We start from the raw sequence: 14,133 nt of genomic DNA, 5'->3' as shown, positions 1-14,133 counted from the left end.
GGAGGAGTCAAAGGTTTGTAAACAGGCTTGATTCTAACCAGAGCCTGAACAAAGGCTTGAACATCTGGCACAGCTGCCAGCTTTTTGTGAAGTAACACCGACAAGGCAGAAATCTGTCCTTTCAGGGAACTTGCCGATAATCCTTTTTCCAATCCTTCTTGAAGGAAGGATAGAATCCTAGGAATCTTAACCTTGTCCCAAGGGAATCCTTTAGATTCACACCAACAGATATATTTTTTCCAAATTTTGTGGTAAATCTTTCTAGTTACAGGCTTTCTGGCCTGAACAAGAGTATCGATAACAGAATCTGAGAAACCTCGCTTCGATAAAATCAAGCGTTCAATCTCCAAGCAGTCAGCTGGAGTGAAACCAGATTCGGATGTTCGAACGGACCCTGAACAAGAAGGTCTCGTCTCAAAGGTAGCTTCCAAGGTGGAGCCGATGACATATTCACCAGATCTGCATACCAAGTCCTGCGTGGCCACGCAGGAGCTATCAAGATCACCGACGCCCTCTCCTGATTGATCCTGGCTACCAGCCTGGGGATGAGAGGAAACGGCGGGAACACATAAGCTAGTTTGAAGGTCCAAGGTGCTACTAGTGCATCCACTAGAGCCGCCTTGGGATCCCTGGATCTGGACCCGTAGGAGGGAACTTTGAAGTTCTGACGAGAGGCCATTAGATCCATGTCTGGAATGCCCCACAGCTGAGTGACTTGGGCAAAGATTTCCGGATGGAGTTCCCACTCCCCCGGATGCAATGTCTGACGACTCAGAAAATCCGCTTCCCAATTTTCCACTCCCGGGATGTGGATAGCAGACAGGTGGCAGGAGTGAGACTCCGCCCATAGAATAATCTTGGTCACTTCTTCCATCGCTAGGGAACTCCTTGTTCCCCCCTGATGGTTGATGTACGCAACAGTCGTCATGTTGTCTGATTGAAACCGTATGAACTTGGTCCTCGCTAGCTGAGGCCAAGCCTTGAGAGCATTGAATATCGCTCTCAGTTCCAGAATATTTATCGGTAGAAGAGATTCTTCCCGAGACCAAAGACCCTGAGCTTTCAGGGATCCCCAGACCGCGCCCCAGCCCATCAGACTGGCGTCGGTCGTGACAATGACCCACTCTGGTCTGCGGAATGTCATCCCTTGTGACAGGTTGTCCAGGGACAGCCACCAACGGAGTGAGTCTCTGGTCCTCTGATTTACTTGTATCTTTGGAGACAAGTCTGTATAGTCCCCATTCCACTGACTGAGCATGCACAGTTGTAATGGTCTTAGATGAATGCGCGCAAAAGGAACTATGTCCATTGCCGCTACCATCAACCCGATCACTTCCATGCACTGAGCTACGGAAGGAAGAGGAACGGAATGAAGTATCCGACAAGAGTCCAGAAGTTTTGTTTTTCTGGCCTCTGTTAGAAAAATCCTCATTTCTGAGGAGTCTATAATTGTTCCCAAGAAGGGAACCCTTGTTGACGGGGATAGTGAACTCTTTTCCACGTTCACTTTCCAGCCGTGAGATCTGAGAAAGGCCAGGACTATGTCCGTGTGAGCCTTTGCTCGAGGGAGGGACGACGCTTGAATCAGAATGTCGTCCAGGTAAGGTACTACTGCAATGCCCCTTGGTCTTAGCACCGCTAGAAGGGACCCTAGTACCTTTGTGAAAATCCTTGGAGCAGTGGCTAATCCGAAAGGAAGCGCCACAAACTGGTAATGTTTGTCCAGGAATGCAAACCTTAGGAACCGATGATGTTCCTTGTGGATAGGAATATGTAGATACGCATCCTTTAAATCCACCGTGGTCATGAATTGACCTTCCTGGATGGAAGGAAGGATAGTTCGAATGGTTTCCATCTTGAACGATGGGACCTTGAGAAATTTGTTTAAGATCTTGAGATCTAAGATTGGTCTGAACGTTCCCTCTTTTTTGGGAACTATGAACAGATTGGAGTAGAACCCCATCCCTTGTTCTCTTAATGGAACAGGATGAATCACTCCCATTTTTAACAGGTCTTCTACACAATGTAAGAACGCCTGTCTTTTTATGTGGTCTGAAGACAACTGAGACCTGTGGAACCTTCCCCTTGGGGGAAGTCCCTTGAATTCCAGAAGATAACCCTGGGAGACTATTTCTAGCGCCCAAGGATCCAGAACATCTCTTGCCCAAGCCTGAGCGAAGAGAGAGAGTCTGCCCCCCACCAGATCCGGTCCCGGATCGGGGGCCAATATTTCATGCTGTCTTGGTAGCATTGGCAGGTTTCTTGGCCTGCTTTCCCTTGTTCCAGCCTTGCATTGGTCTCCAAGCTGGCTTGGCTTGAGAAGTATTACCCTCTTGCTTAGAGGACGTAGCACTTTGGGCTGGTCCGTTTTTACGAAAGGGACGAAAATTAGGTCTATTTTTTGCCTTGAAAGGCCGATCCTGAGGAAGGGCGTGGCCCTTACCCCCAGTGATATCAGAGATAATCTCTTTCAAGTCAGGGCCAAACAGCGTTTTCCCCTTGAAAGGAATGTTTAGTAGCTTGTTCTTGGAAGACGCATCAGCCGACCAAGATTTCAACCAAAGCGCTCTGCGCGCCACAATAGCAAACCCAGAATTCTTAGCCGCTAACCTAGCCAATTGCAAAGTGGCGTCTAGAGTGAAAGAATTAGCCAATTTGAGAGCATTGATTCTGTCCATAATCTCCTCATAAGGAGGAGAATCACTATCGAGCACCTTTATCAGTTCATCAAACCAGAAATATGCGGCTGTAGTGACAGGGACAATGCATGAAATGGGTTGTAGAAGGTAACCCTGCTGAACAAACATCTTTTTAAGCAAACCTTCTAATTTTTTATCCATAGGATCTTTGAAAGCACAACTATCCTCTATGGGTATAGTGGTGCGTTTGTTTAAAGTAGAAACCGCTCCCTCGACCTTGGGGACTGACTGCCATAAGTCCTTTCTGGGGTCGACCATAGGAAACAATTTTTTAAATATGGGGGGAGGGACGAAAGGAATACCGGGCCTTTCCCATTCTTTATTAACAATGTCCGCCACCCGCTTGGGTATAGGAAAAGCTTCTGGGAGCCCCGGCACCTCTAGGAACTTGTCCATTTTACATAGTTTCTCTGGGATGACCAACTTTTCACAATCATCCAGAGTGGATAATACCTCCTTAAGCAAAATGCGGAGATGTTCCAACTTAAATTTAAATGTAATCACATCCGATTCAGCCTGATGAGAAATGTTCCCTGAATCAGTAATTTCTCCCTCAGACAAAACCTCCCTGGCCCCCTCAGATTGGGTTAGGGGCCCTTCAGAGATATTAATATCAGCGTCGTCATGCTCTTCAGTAACTAAAACAGAGCAGCCACGCTTACGCTGACAAGGGTTCATTTTGGCTAAAATGTTTTTGACAGAATTATCCATTACAGCCGTTAATTGTTGCATAGTAAGGAGTATTGGCGCGCTAGATGTACTAGGGGCCTCCTGAGTGGGCAAGACTCGTGTAGACGAAGGAGGGAATGATGCAGTACCATGCTTACTCCCCTCACTTGAGGAATCATCTTGGGCATCATTGTCATTATCACATAAATCACATTTATTTAAATGAATAGGAATTCTGGCTTCCCCACATTCAGAACACAGTCTATCTGGTAGTTCAGACATGTTAAACAGGCATAAACTTGATAAGAAAGTACAAAAAACGTTTTAAAATAAAACCGTTACTGTCACTTTAAATTTTAAACTGAACACACTTTATTACTGCAATTGCGAAAAAACATGAAGGAATTGTTCAAAATTCACCAAATTCTCACCACAGTGTCTTAAAGCCTTAAAAATATTGCACACCAAATTTGGAAGCTTTAACCCTTAAAATAACGGAACCGGAGCCGTTTTAAGCTTTAACCCCTTTACAGTCCCTGGTATCTGCTTTGCTGAGACCCAACCAAACCCAAAGGGGAATACGATACCAATGACGCCTTCAGAAAGTCTTTTCTAAGTATCAGAGCTCCTCTCACATGCGACTGCATGCCATGCCTCTCAAAAACAAGTGCGCCACACCGGCGCGAAAATGAGACTCTGCTTATGCTTTGGGAAAGCCCCTAAGAAATAAGGTGTCTAATACAGTGCCTGCCGATATTATTATATCAAAATACCCAGATAAAATGATTCCTCAAGGCTAAATATGTGTTAATAATGAATCGATTTAGCCCAGAAAAGTCTACAGTCTAAATAAGCCCTTGTGAAGCCCTTATTTACGATCGTAATAAACATGGCTTACCGGATCCCATAGGGAAAATGACAGCTTCCAGCATTACATCGTCTTGTTAGAATGTGTCATACCTCAAGCAGCAAGAGACTGCACACTGTTCCCCCAACTGAAGTTAATTGCTCTCAACAGTCCTGTGTGGAACAGCCATGGATTTTAGTTACGGTTGCTAAAATCATTTTCCTCATACAAACAGAAATCTTCATCTCTTTTCTGTTTCTGAGTAAATAGTACATACCAGCACTATTTCAAAATAACAAACTCTTGATTGAATAATAAAAAACTACAGTTAAACACTAAAAAACTCTAAGCCATCTCCGTGGAGATGTTGCCTGTACAACGGCAAAGAGAATGACTGGGGTAGGCGGAGCCTAGGAGGGATCATGTGACCAGCTTTGCTGGGCTCTTTGCCATTTCCTGTTGGGGAAGAGAATATCCCACAAGTAAGGATGACGCCGTGGACCGGACACACCTATGTTGGAGAAATCATAAATTTTTTTAAGGTGCCGCTGTAGTGTGGTTTGTTTATACCTTTTGTTTGTATTTATTCAATACAAATAATACAAAATTATTAAGAAAACAAACACTGCCCTCACACCTACTACCAAAGCTGCATCAGTATATTCTTGTTGGTACTTTCAACGGACCACCACCAGTAGCCTCTATACTCAATAACTGTTCATTTTTCTATTATAGAAAATGTATTATGGCATAATGCTGTTTAGGAACATTTAATAAGCAATTGATCAATTATGTATTAAATGAAAAACAGAGCATTGAAACTTAAAACTAATCATGATGTTATACAATTATTCCTGCAAATAAGGTTCTGATATACAAGTATAACTAAGGAAACAGATTCATTTGATAAAACATTATTACATATGAAGGTAATTACAATATCTAATTAACAGATCATTGTAAATAATATGTATGCATAAATCAAAGCTTGACAAATTTGTTCAAAATCTAGAAGCCAGCATCTTTTTGCCATCGTTAAGAGCTCTATATTATATTTTAAGATGTCAGTGGCTCCCTGATGCCTGGTTTTGTCGAGCTCTGGTGAAATAGATCAGAAGTGCTACTATTTGTTTTTTAAATAATCATATTTACGTACTAGGTTTCCAGTCAGGTAGATTTTATTACTACAGATAATTATTACCCTATATAACAAATATCATTTTGCCAGTAGCTCCACCAGTTTGTATAATATCGACATGAGCCTGAGCTGCATTTTCCAGTGAATATTCAGGCCCAATTAATGGTTTTAACCAGCCAGCTTCCATTCCTGCAAAAAGTGCTGCTGCTGCCTCTTTCCTATCCTCCTACAAAAAGATTAAAAATATATCAGCAAGTCTTGTAACATATTTATGGCTTGAGACCTAAAACTTACATCAGTTTTAACTTACGCCTTCCCCCCACCATACTGGGCATACTTTCTCCCACACCATCTCCACAAAAGGTGCAAGTAAAGAGCCCAATAAATGAATTTAATGTTAAAGCAAATAGTAATAATGGATCTCTATTCAAAATGCAGAGCAGTCAGGTATTATTGTGTTTGTGAAAATGTAATCATTCCTCCAAATTTTTGGAAGACTACAAAATACTTAAAAGAAATTATGAACATCAATAGCTCTAATAATATTGTCCTCCAATGAAAAAACAGAATTTATGCTTACCTGATAAATTACTTTCTCCAACGGTGTGTCCGGTCCACGGCGTCATCCTTACTTGTGGGAATATCTCTTCCCCAACAGGAAATGGCAAAGAGTCCCAGCAAAGCTGGCCATATAGTCCCTCCTAGGCTCCGCCCACCCCAGTCATTCGACCGACGGACAGGAGGAAAAAATAGGAGAAACCATAGGGTGCCGTGGTGACTGTAGTTAGAGAAAATAATTAATCAGACCTGATTAAAAAACCAGGGCGGGCCGTGGACCGGACACACCGTTGGAGAAAGTAATTTATCAGGTAAGCATAAATTCTGTTTTCTCCAACATTGGTGTGTCCGGTCCACGGCGTCATCCTTACTTGTGGGAACCAATACCAAAGCTTTAGGACACGGATGAAGGGAGGGAGCAAATCAGGTTACCTAAACGGAAGGCACCACGGCTTGCAAAACCTTTCTCCCAAAAATAGCCTCCGAAGAAGCAAAAGTATCAAATTTGTAAAATTTGGCAAAAGTGTGCAGTGAAGACCAAGTCGCTGCCTTACATATCTGATCAACAGAAGCCTCGTTCTTGAAGGCCCATGTGGAAGCTACAGCCCTAGTGGAGTGAGCTGTGATTCTTTCAGGAGGCTGCCGTCCGGCTGTCTCATAAGCCAATCGGATGATGCTTTTAAGCCAAAAGGAAAGAGAGGTAGAAGTTGCTTTTTGACCTCTCCTTTTACCAGAATAGACGACAAACAGAGAAGAAGTTTGTCTGAACTCTTTTGTAGCCGCTAAGTAGAATTTTAGAGCACGGACTACATCTAAATTGTGTAGCAAACGTTCCTTCTTTGAAACTGGATTCGGACACAAAGAAGGTACAACTATCTCCTGATTAATATTTTTGTTGGAAACAACCTTTGGTAAAAAACCAGGCTTAGTACGCAAAACAACCTTATCTGAATGGAAGACCAGATAGGGCGGAGTACACTGTAGAGCAGATAACTCAGAAACTCTTCTAGCAGAAGAAATAGCAACCAAAAACAAAACTTTCCAAGATAACAACTTAATATCTATGGAATGTAAAGGTTCAAATGGAACCCCTTGAAGAACTGAAAGAACTAGATTTAAACTCCAGGGAGGAGTCAAAGGTCTGTAAACAGGCTTGATCCTAACCAAAGCCTGAACAAATGCTTGAACATCTGGCACAACTGCCAGTCGTTTGTGTAGTAAGACAGATAAAGCAGAAATCTGTCCCTTTCGAGAACTCGCAGATAATCCTTTATCCAAACCTTCTTGTAGAAAGGAAAGAATCTTAGGAATTTTTATCCTATTCCATGGGAATCCCTTGGATTCACACCAGCAGATATATCTTTTCCATATTTTATGGTAAATCTTTCTAGTTACCGGTTTTCTGGCTTGAACCAGAGTATCTATCACAGAATCTGAAAACCCACGCTTTGATAGAATCAAGCGTTCAATCTCCAAGCCGTCAGCTGGAGGGAGACTAGATTTGGATGTTCGAATGGACCCTGAACAAGAAGGTCCTGTCTCAAAGGTAGCTTCCATGGTGGAACCGATGACATATTCACCAGGTCTGCATACCAAGTCCTGCGTGGCCACGCAGGAGCTATCAAGATCACCGAGGCCCTCTCCTGTTTGATCCTGGCTACCAGCCTGGGAATGAGAGGAAACGGTGGAAACACATAAGCTAGGTTGAAGGTCCAAGGCGCTACTAGTACATCCACTAGAGTCGCCTTGGGATCCCTGTATCTGGACCCGTAGCAAGGAACCTTGAAGTTCTGACGAGACGCCATCAGATCCATATCTGGAATGCCCCAACTGGGCAAAGATCTCCGGGTGGAGTTCCCACTCCCCCGGATGGAATGTCTGACGACTCAAATAATCCGCTTCCCAGTTTTCCACACCTGGAATGTGGATCGCAGATAGGTGGCAGGAGTGATTCTCCGCCCATTGTATTATTTTGGTCACTTCATTCATCACCAGGGAACTCCTTGTTCCCCCCTGATGATTGATATACGCAATAGTCATGTTGTCTGATTGGAATCTTATGAATCTGGCCTTTGCTAGCTGAGGCCAAGCCCTGAGAGCATTGAATATCGCTCTTAGTTCCAGAATGTTTATCAGGAGAAGAGACTCTTCCCGCGACCATAGTCCCTGAGCTTTCAGGGATTCCCAGACCGCGCCCCAGCCCACTAGACTGGCGTCGGTCGTGACGATGACCCACTCTGGTCTGCGGAAGCTCATTCCCTGGGATATGTGGTCCAGGGTTAGCCACCAACGGAGTGAATCTCTGGTCTTCTGATCTACCTGAATCACTGGAGACAAGTCTGTATAGTCCCCATTCCACTGTTTCAGCATGCACAGTTGTAATGGTCTTAGATGAATTTGCGCAAAAGGAACTATGTCCATTGCTGCAACCATCAACCCTACTACTTCCATGCACTGAGCTATGGAAGGACGTGGAACAGAATGAAGAACTTGACAAGCGCTTAGAAGTTTTGACTTTCTGACATCTGTCAGAAAAATCCTCATTTCTAAGGAATCTATTATTGTTCCCAAGAAGGGAACTCTTGTCGACGGAGACAGAGAACTTTTTTCTATGTGCACCTTCCATCCGTGAGATCTGAGAAAGGCCAGAACGATGTCTGTATGAGCCTTTGCTTTTGAAAGGGACGACGCTTGTATTAGAATGTCGTCCAAGTATGGTACTACTGCAATGCCCCTCGGTCTTAGAACCGCTAGAAGGGACCAGAGTACCTTTGTGAAAATCCTTGGAGCAGTGGCTAACCCGAATGGGAGGGCCACAAACTGGTAATGTTTGTCCAGAAAGGCGAACCTTAGGAACTGATGATGTTCTTTGTGGATAGGAATATGTAGGTACGCATCCTTTAGATCCACGGTAGTCATAAATTGACCTTCCTGGATAGTAGGTAGAATCGTTCGAATGGTTTCCATTTTGAACGATGGCACCCTGAGAAATTTGTTTAGGATCTTTAAATCCAGAATTGGTCTGAAGGTTCCCTCTTTTTTGGGAACTACGAACAGATTTGAGTAAAATCCCATTCCTTGTTCCGTCATTGGAACTGGGTGTATCACTCCCATCTGTAACAGGTCTTCTACACAATGTAAGAACGCCTGTCTCTTTATTTGGTTTGAGGATAAGTGAGACAAGTGGAACCTTCCCCTTGGGGGTAGTTCCTTGAATTCCAGAAGATAACCCTGAGAAACTATTTCTAGCGTCCAGGGATCCTGAACATCTCTTGCCCAAGCCTGAGCAAAGAGAGAGAGTCTGCCCCCCACTAGATCCGGTCCCGGATCGGGGGCTACTCCTTCATGCTGTTTTGTTAGCAGCGGCAGGCTTCTTGGCCTGCTTACCCTTGTTCCAGCCTTGCATCGGTTTCCAGGCTGGTTTGGTCTGTGAGGCATTACCCTCTTGCTTAGAGGAAGCATTAAAGGTATTGCACACCAATTTTCAGAGCTTTAACCCTTAAAATAACGAAACCGGAGCCGGTTACAGTTTTAACCCCTCTACAGTCCCAGCTACAGCCTTTGCTGCGACTTTACCAAGCCCAGAGGGGAATACGATACCAAATGACGCCTTCTAGGAACTTTTCCAACTATCTTCAGATCCTCACACATGCATCTGCATGTCTTGCTCTCAAAAACAACTGCGCAGTAATGGCGCAAAAATGAGGCTCAGCCTACAACTGGGAAGGCCCTTCCTGACTGGAAAAGGTGTCTAACATGGTGCCTGACGTTAAAAAAACGTTCCCCAAGTTTATAAGTGTGAAATACCAGCATAAACATGTATAAAATGCCCAAATAAAGCAATCGATTTTGCCCATAAAAGTGTCTACCAGTTTTATAGCCCATATTAAGCCCTTTATTCTGCTTGAGACTAAGAAAATGGCTTACCGGTCCCCATGAGGGGAAATGACAGCCTTCCAGCATTACACAGTCTTGTTAGAAATATGGCTAGTCATACCTTAAGCAGAAAAGTCTGCTAACTGTTTCCCCCAACTGAAGTTGCTTCATCTCAACAGTCCTATGTGGAAACAGCAAAGGATTTTAGTTACTGTCTGCTAAAATCATCTTCCTCTCACAAACAGAATTCTTCATCTTTTTCTGTTTCAGAGTAAATAGTACATACCAGCACTATTTTAAAATAAACTCTTGATAGTAGAATAAAAAACTACAACTAAACACCACATACTCTTAACCATCTCCGTGGAGATGTTGCCTGTGCAACGGCAAAGAGAATGACTGGGGTGGGCGGAGCCTAGGAGGGACTATATGGCCAGCTTTGCTGGGACTCTTTGCCATTTCCTGTTGGGGAAGAGATATTCCTACAAGTAAGGATGACGCCGTGGACCGGACACACCAATGTTGGAGAAATCCATACAGATTCACTTGTGTGTTCTGAAGGGCATCCCTATCAATGACCCTAGATCATAATGCTCAATTACTATTGAAATGTATTTTCATTAAACTGGGGCAAGGCCGTATAGGGGTTGATAGAGTTGACACCACACAAAACTACCTGGATCCTAGTATTGGCCCCTATGGAGGAGCATCCTATGTATGGTTTTTGGTTTCTTTAGATTGTGTGGAATGCACACACAAAAGCACAGATTACATATTGGTTCTGCAAGTGGCAACGTTTAAATGACCATCTATGTGACATATGATTAGAATTCGCTACAAGAGCATGACCATAATTAGGAGAGGCTTTTTTCACTGCCTTCCAAGTACATTACATTTAAAATTAAATATTTCACAGGCTCAAAATACATCAGGCAAATTTGATAATGAATATCACTTAGCAGTGAACATGCTCCGATAATTTTTTTTACAGTCTAAGCCCAATACATAATTTTGATGACTTATTGTTACATACCGGTGAAGCATCCTGCAACTGGTCCCACAGCTATAAGCTTCTAAATATGCATCATTTGTTTAGAGCTAAAAATGGTCACCAAGCTCCGCCCACCTATTGCATGTATATTTTGATATGCTAAGCTTCTCCAATCACAACCAAGTCAACCAAGATGCACTGCTAAACTGTCATACAAAAAAACAGCTAACTGGACAAGAAAAAAAGCTATGGGCGGAACTTGGTGGCCATTTCTGGCTGCAAACAAACAATGATTATTTAAAAGTTTCATGTACTCCTTACAAGCTTATAGATATGGAACCTGTTGCAAGATGCTGGTCTGATGCAACAATAAGTAGACTGTCCCTTTAAGACAGCTACTGACTGCGTAATCTTCTTTTGTCATACTTTTAAGATATTCTAATGCACTGAACTTTAAATACCTCAGTGGCGCTGAATAGTGAAACTCCTATAATGCTGCTTTCTTTAGCCATGGTGTCCCGGGGGTTTATTTCTATGGGACCTCTGCTTCCTATAATCTGTAACACAGAGAGATAATCGTTATGGTGATAAAACTCAACGAATGTCTGATTAAGAGAGTAGAGGGAAGGATGGCATGACATATACTTACAATTACCCTGCCACCAACTGACAACAGCGGCAAGTCATTGCGAAGGTTCACATTGGCTAGCATTTCCAGTATAACATTAACACCTTGGCCTCCTGTAGCTTGCTAAATAAAATAGAATTTAAATTAGCCAAACCGTCATTATTCAAAAGAAATAGAAGCAACATAATCCAACAGTTATATTTAAGCAAAGAAAAGTGTTAAAATTTGAAGAGCACTGACGTGGTACATGAATTTGTACACTTTTCAGGGAATAATAAATGTTTTGTGAAAAGCTTTTTAAAATCATGCTAAATATCTTTGAAAACCAAAGTTAATTTCAAGGGACACGTAACATATTACATAACATGCTCTAAAATAGAAACACTTTAAAACAAAAATAATAATTAGTAAGTTATATAGCTTGCAGAATGAGTCGGATTTTTTTTTTTAACCCCTTAATGACGGATGGCGTACAGGGTACAGCATCTGCCGTTGAGCCCTTGACCGCGTTGACACGCATGACGTGGGCAAATGACAAGCCCCTTTCGTTATGCAGGGGGATAGCTAATCAAACGCTGTTTTCGGCGATCCCCGCACAACAGGCCGGGTTGGTTAGTGGCCTAGTGGGCGGCACTCACAGGCTTCATGGGAATGCTGGTGACTTCACCATGTAAGCATGTGGTGATGTAAAAAAAGGGGCAGAACCAGGAAGACTGATGAAGCTACAAGGGAGCTGGATTGGGGGGGGGGGTCTTCAAACTACTCAAGACCCCTCATTAGAATCACCCGTTCTTTCAAATGAAATATTATATGCACAATAAAATAAATTGTTATGTCTAAAAACCCCTAATAAACTATATTTTCTAGTAGACCAGTCCCTCTCAATATATATATATAATACAAATAACATTTTCTTCAAGAACATTGGAATGTGAAGTGGCAGTTAGGGGAGGAGCTATATAGACAGCTCTGCTGTGGGTGATCCTCTTGCAACTTCCTGTTGGGAAGGAGAATATCCCACAAGTAATGGATGATCCGTGGACTGGATACACCTTACAAGAGAAATAAGTACTTTCAACTTTAGCACAGTTGGCCTAACGCAGTGTCGGGTAAGTGTTAGTTTTTTTTTGTTTAAGTGTGCTCCATTGTTTCAAAAGCTAAGTTATGGGACCAAAAAAGTACAGTCAAAAGCGAAATACTGTAAATCCCCTTATGAATAAAAATGTGAACACACAGAAATATAGTTGGTAAAACTAATCATTATTTTCTTCTAGTATGGTTTCATTAAAAAAAAACAAAAAAAAAAACAAGTGAACTATCAAATTTGAGAACCCAAAATCTGAAAGGCCCCAGGTTTCTTGTAAGAAGACTATTTGTACCAGGTATTAAAATATAAATGCTACAAACAAATATATGACGTAAAAGAACCTTTAGTAAATGGAACATGACAAGTAAAATATTACCTGAATCTTCTGAATGTAATCATTTTCTCTGTGATTGAATACTTGGTGTGCGCCATTTTGCAGCACCAAATCTAAACCATCATTGGTACCTGCTGTACCAAACACTGTGAGCCCATAGGCTCTGGCAATCTGGCATGCTGCTATCCCTACCTGAGGACAGAAAATGCAGTAATCCAATTAAATCACAAAACAATCCCCTAAATACAGTGTCTTTTAAATTAACAGTAAACATTAGAAAAAAGGTTGCATCAATAAAATCCTTATTGACAATCTAAAATACATCTGTAAATAGTATTGAAATTAACTTCATCTTAAAATTTACCTCAGAAACTGCTCTGCAGCTGATGCCCATGGTCCAACCCACAATACACTGGGGCTTCTGAAAATATTAGGAGGTATGTAGATATATATAGTTGGTCTTTGGCCCCCTCCATATATGGTTTTTGGAGATACCACTGCTTAGGCTTAAATTATATAGGGCTAGATTACAAGTGGGGAGGTAATTTATTGAGCATTCGCAAACAGGCAAATCCACCCGTTTACGGGTGCACGATAAATCACCAGCCATTACAAGTGGCTGGTTATTGCTACCGTGAGCTCACAGTAGCAATTAGCACTCATAAAATTAACCAGAGATCAGATCAGTTAATTTTATAAATATGCCACAATTTGCCCCAAAATACAGTGGTGTGTAGTGTGTATTGTATTTTAAAAAAAATTGTAGCATTTTTTTTTAAATAATCTTTTATTAAGGTTTTGCGCATATAGAAACATATAGAAAATGTCTTATTATACAAAAGACAATTTTTCAGATACTACAATACAGTGATACAAGTAAAGAACAGAGTATTTGATGAGAAGTACACTTCTGAAACCTTCATTTTATAACTTTAGAGGCGATCATAACAGACTAATTAGCTGGCCTTTATGGACCATTTGATACAGGTAAGACTTGTAGCACGTGTTAGTCATATTAAGGACCTTGCTAGGTCCAATGGCTATAGCGAGAATTTCAGCGGGTAAGCACCGCTTCAAATGATATGGTATAAATACAATTGTGGTATAAAGAACATTAGCATCTGTTACTATAGCAAAATTAAAAAAACAAAATTTATGCTTACCTGATAAATTTCTTTCTTTCTTGACAAGGTGAGTCCACGGATCATCTATAATCTGTTAGAAAAATCCCTCCTGGCCAGCAGGAGGAGGCAAAGAGCACCACAGCAAAGCTGTTAAATATCATTCCCTTACCCACAATCCCCAG

General features: G+C 42.0%; 1 protein-coding gene across 2 annotated transcripts in view; it reads right to left on the bottom strand.

The window, feature by feature from the left end:
• Positions 1–5,375: 5,375 nt before the first annotated feature.
• The window catches only part of CRYZ (crystallin zeta), a 125,071-nt gene continuing 116,313 nt past the window's right edge, over positions 5,376–14,133 (bottom strand). For both annotated transcript variants that reach the window (XM_053693348.1, XM_053693347.1), the window contains 4 exons: positions 12,870–13,019; positions 11,428–11,529; positions 11,240–11,335; positions 5,376–5,579 (listed from right to left, as the gene is read on the bottom strand). In XM_053693348.1, the coding sequence (XP_053549323.1) occupies positions 5,418–5,579; positions 11,240–11,335; positions 11,428–11,529; positions 12,870–13,019 (510 nt within the window). In that variant the 3' untranslated portion in view covers positions 5,376–5,417. The remainder of the gene's footprint in view (positions 5,580–11,239; positions 11,336–11,427; positions 11,530–12,869; positions 13,020–14,133) is intronic.

Source organism: Bombina bombina, chromosome 10 (assembly GCF_027579735.1).
Source record: "Bombina bombina isolate aBomBom1 chromosome 10, aBomBom1.pri, whole genome shotgun sequence".
NCBI lineage: Eukaryota > Metazoa > Chordata > Amphibia > Anura > Bombinatoridae > Bombina > Bombina bombina.
Note: the sequence above shows the minus strand (reverse complement) of the source record. Positions and strands in the feature narration are given on the sequence as shown.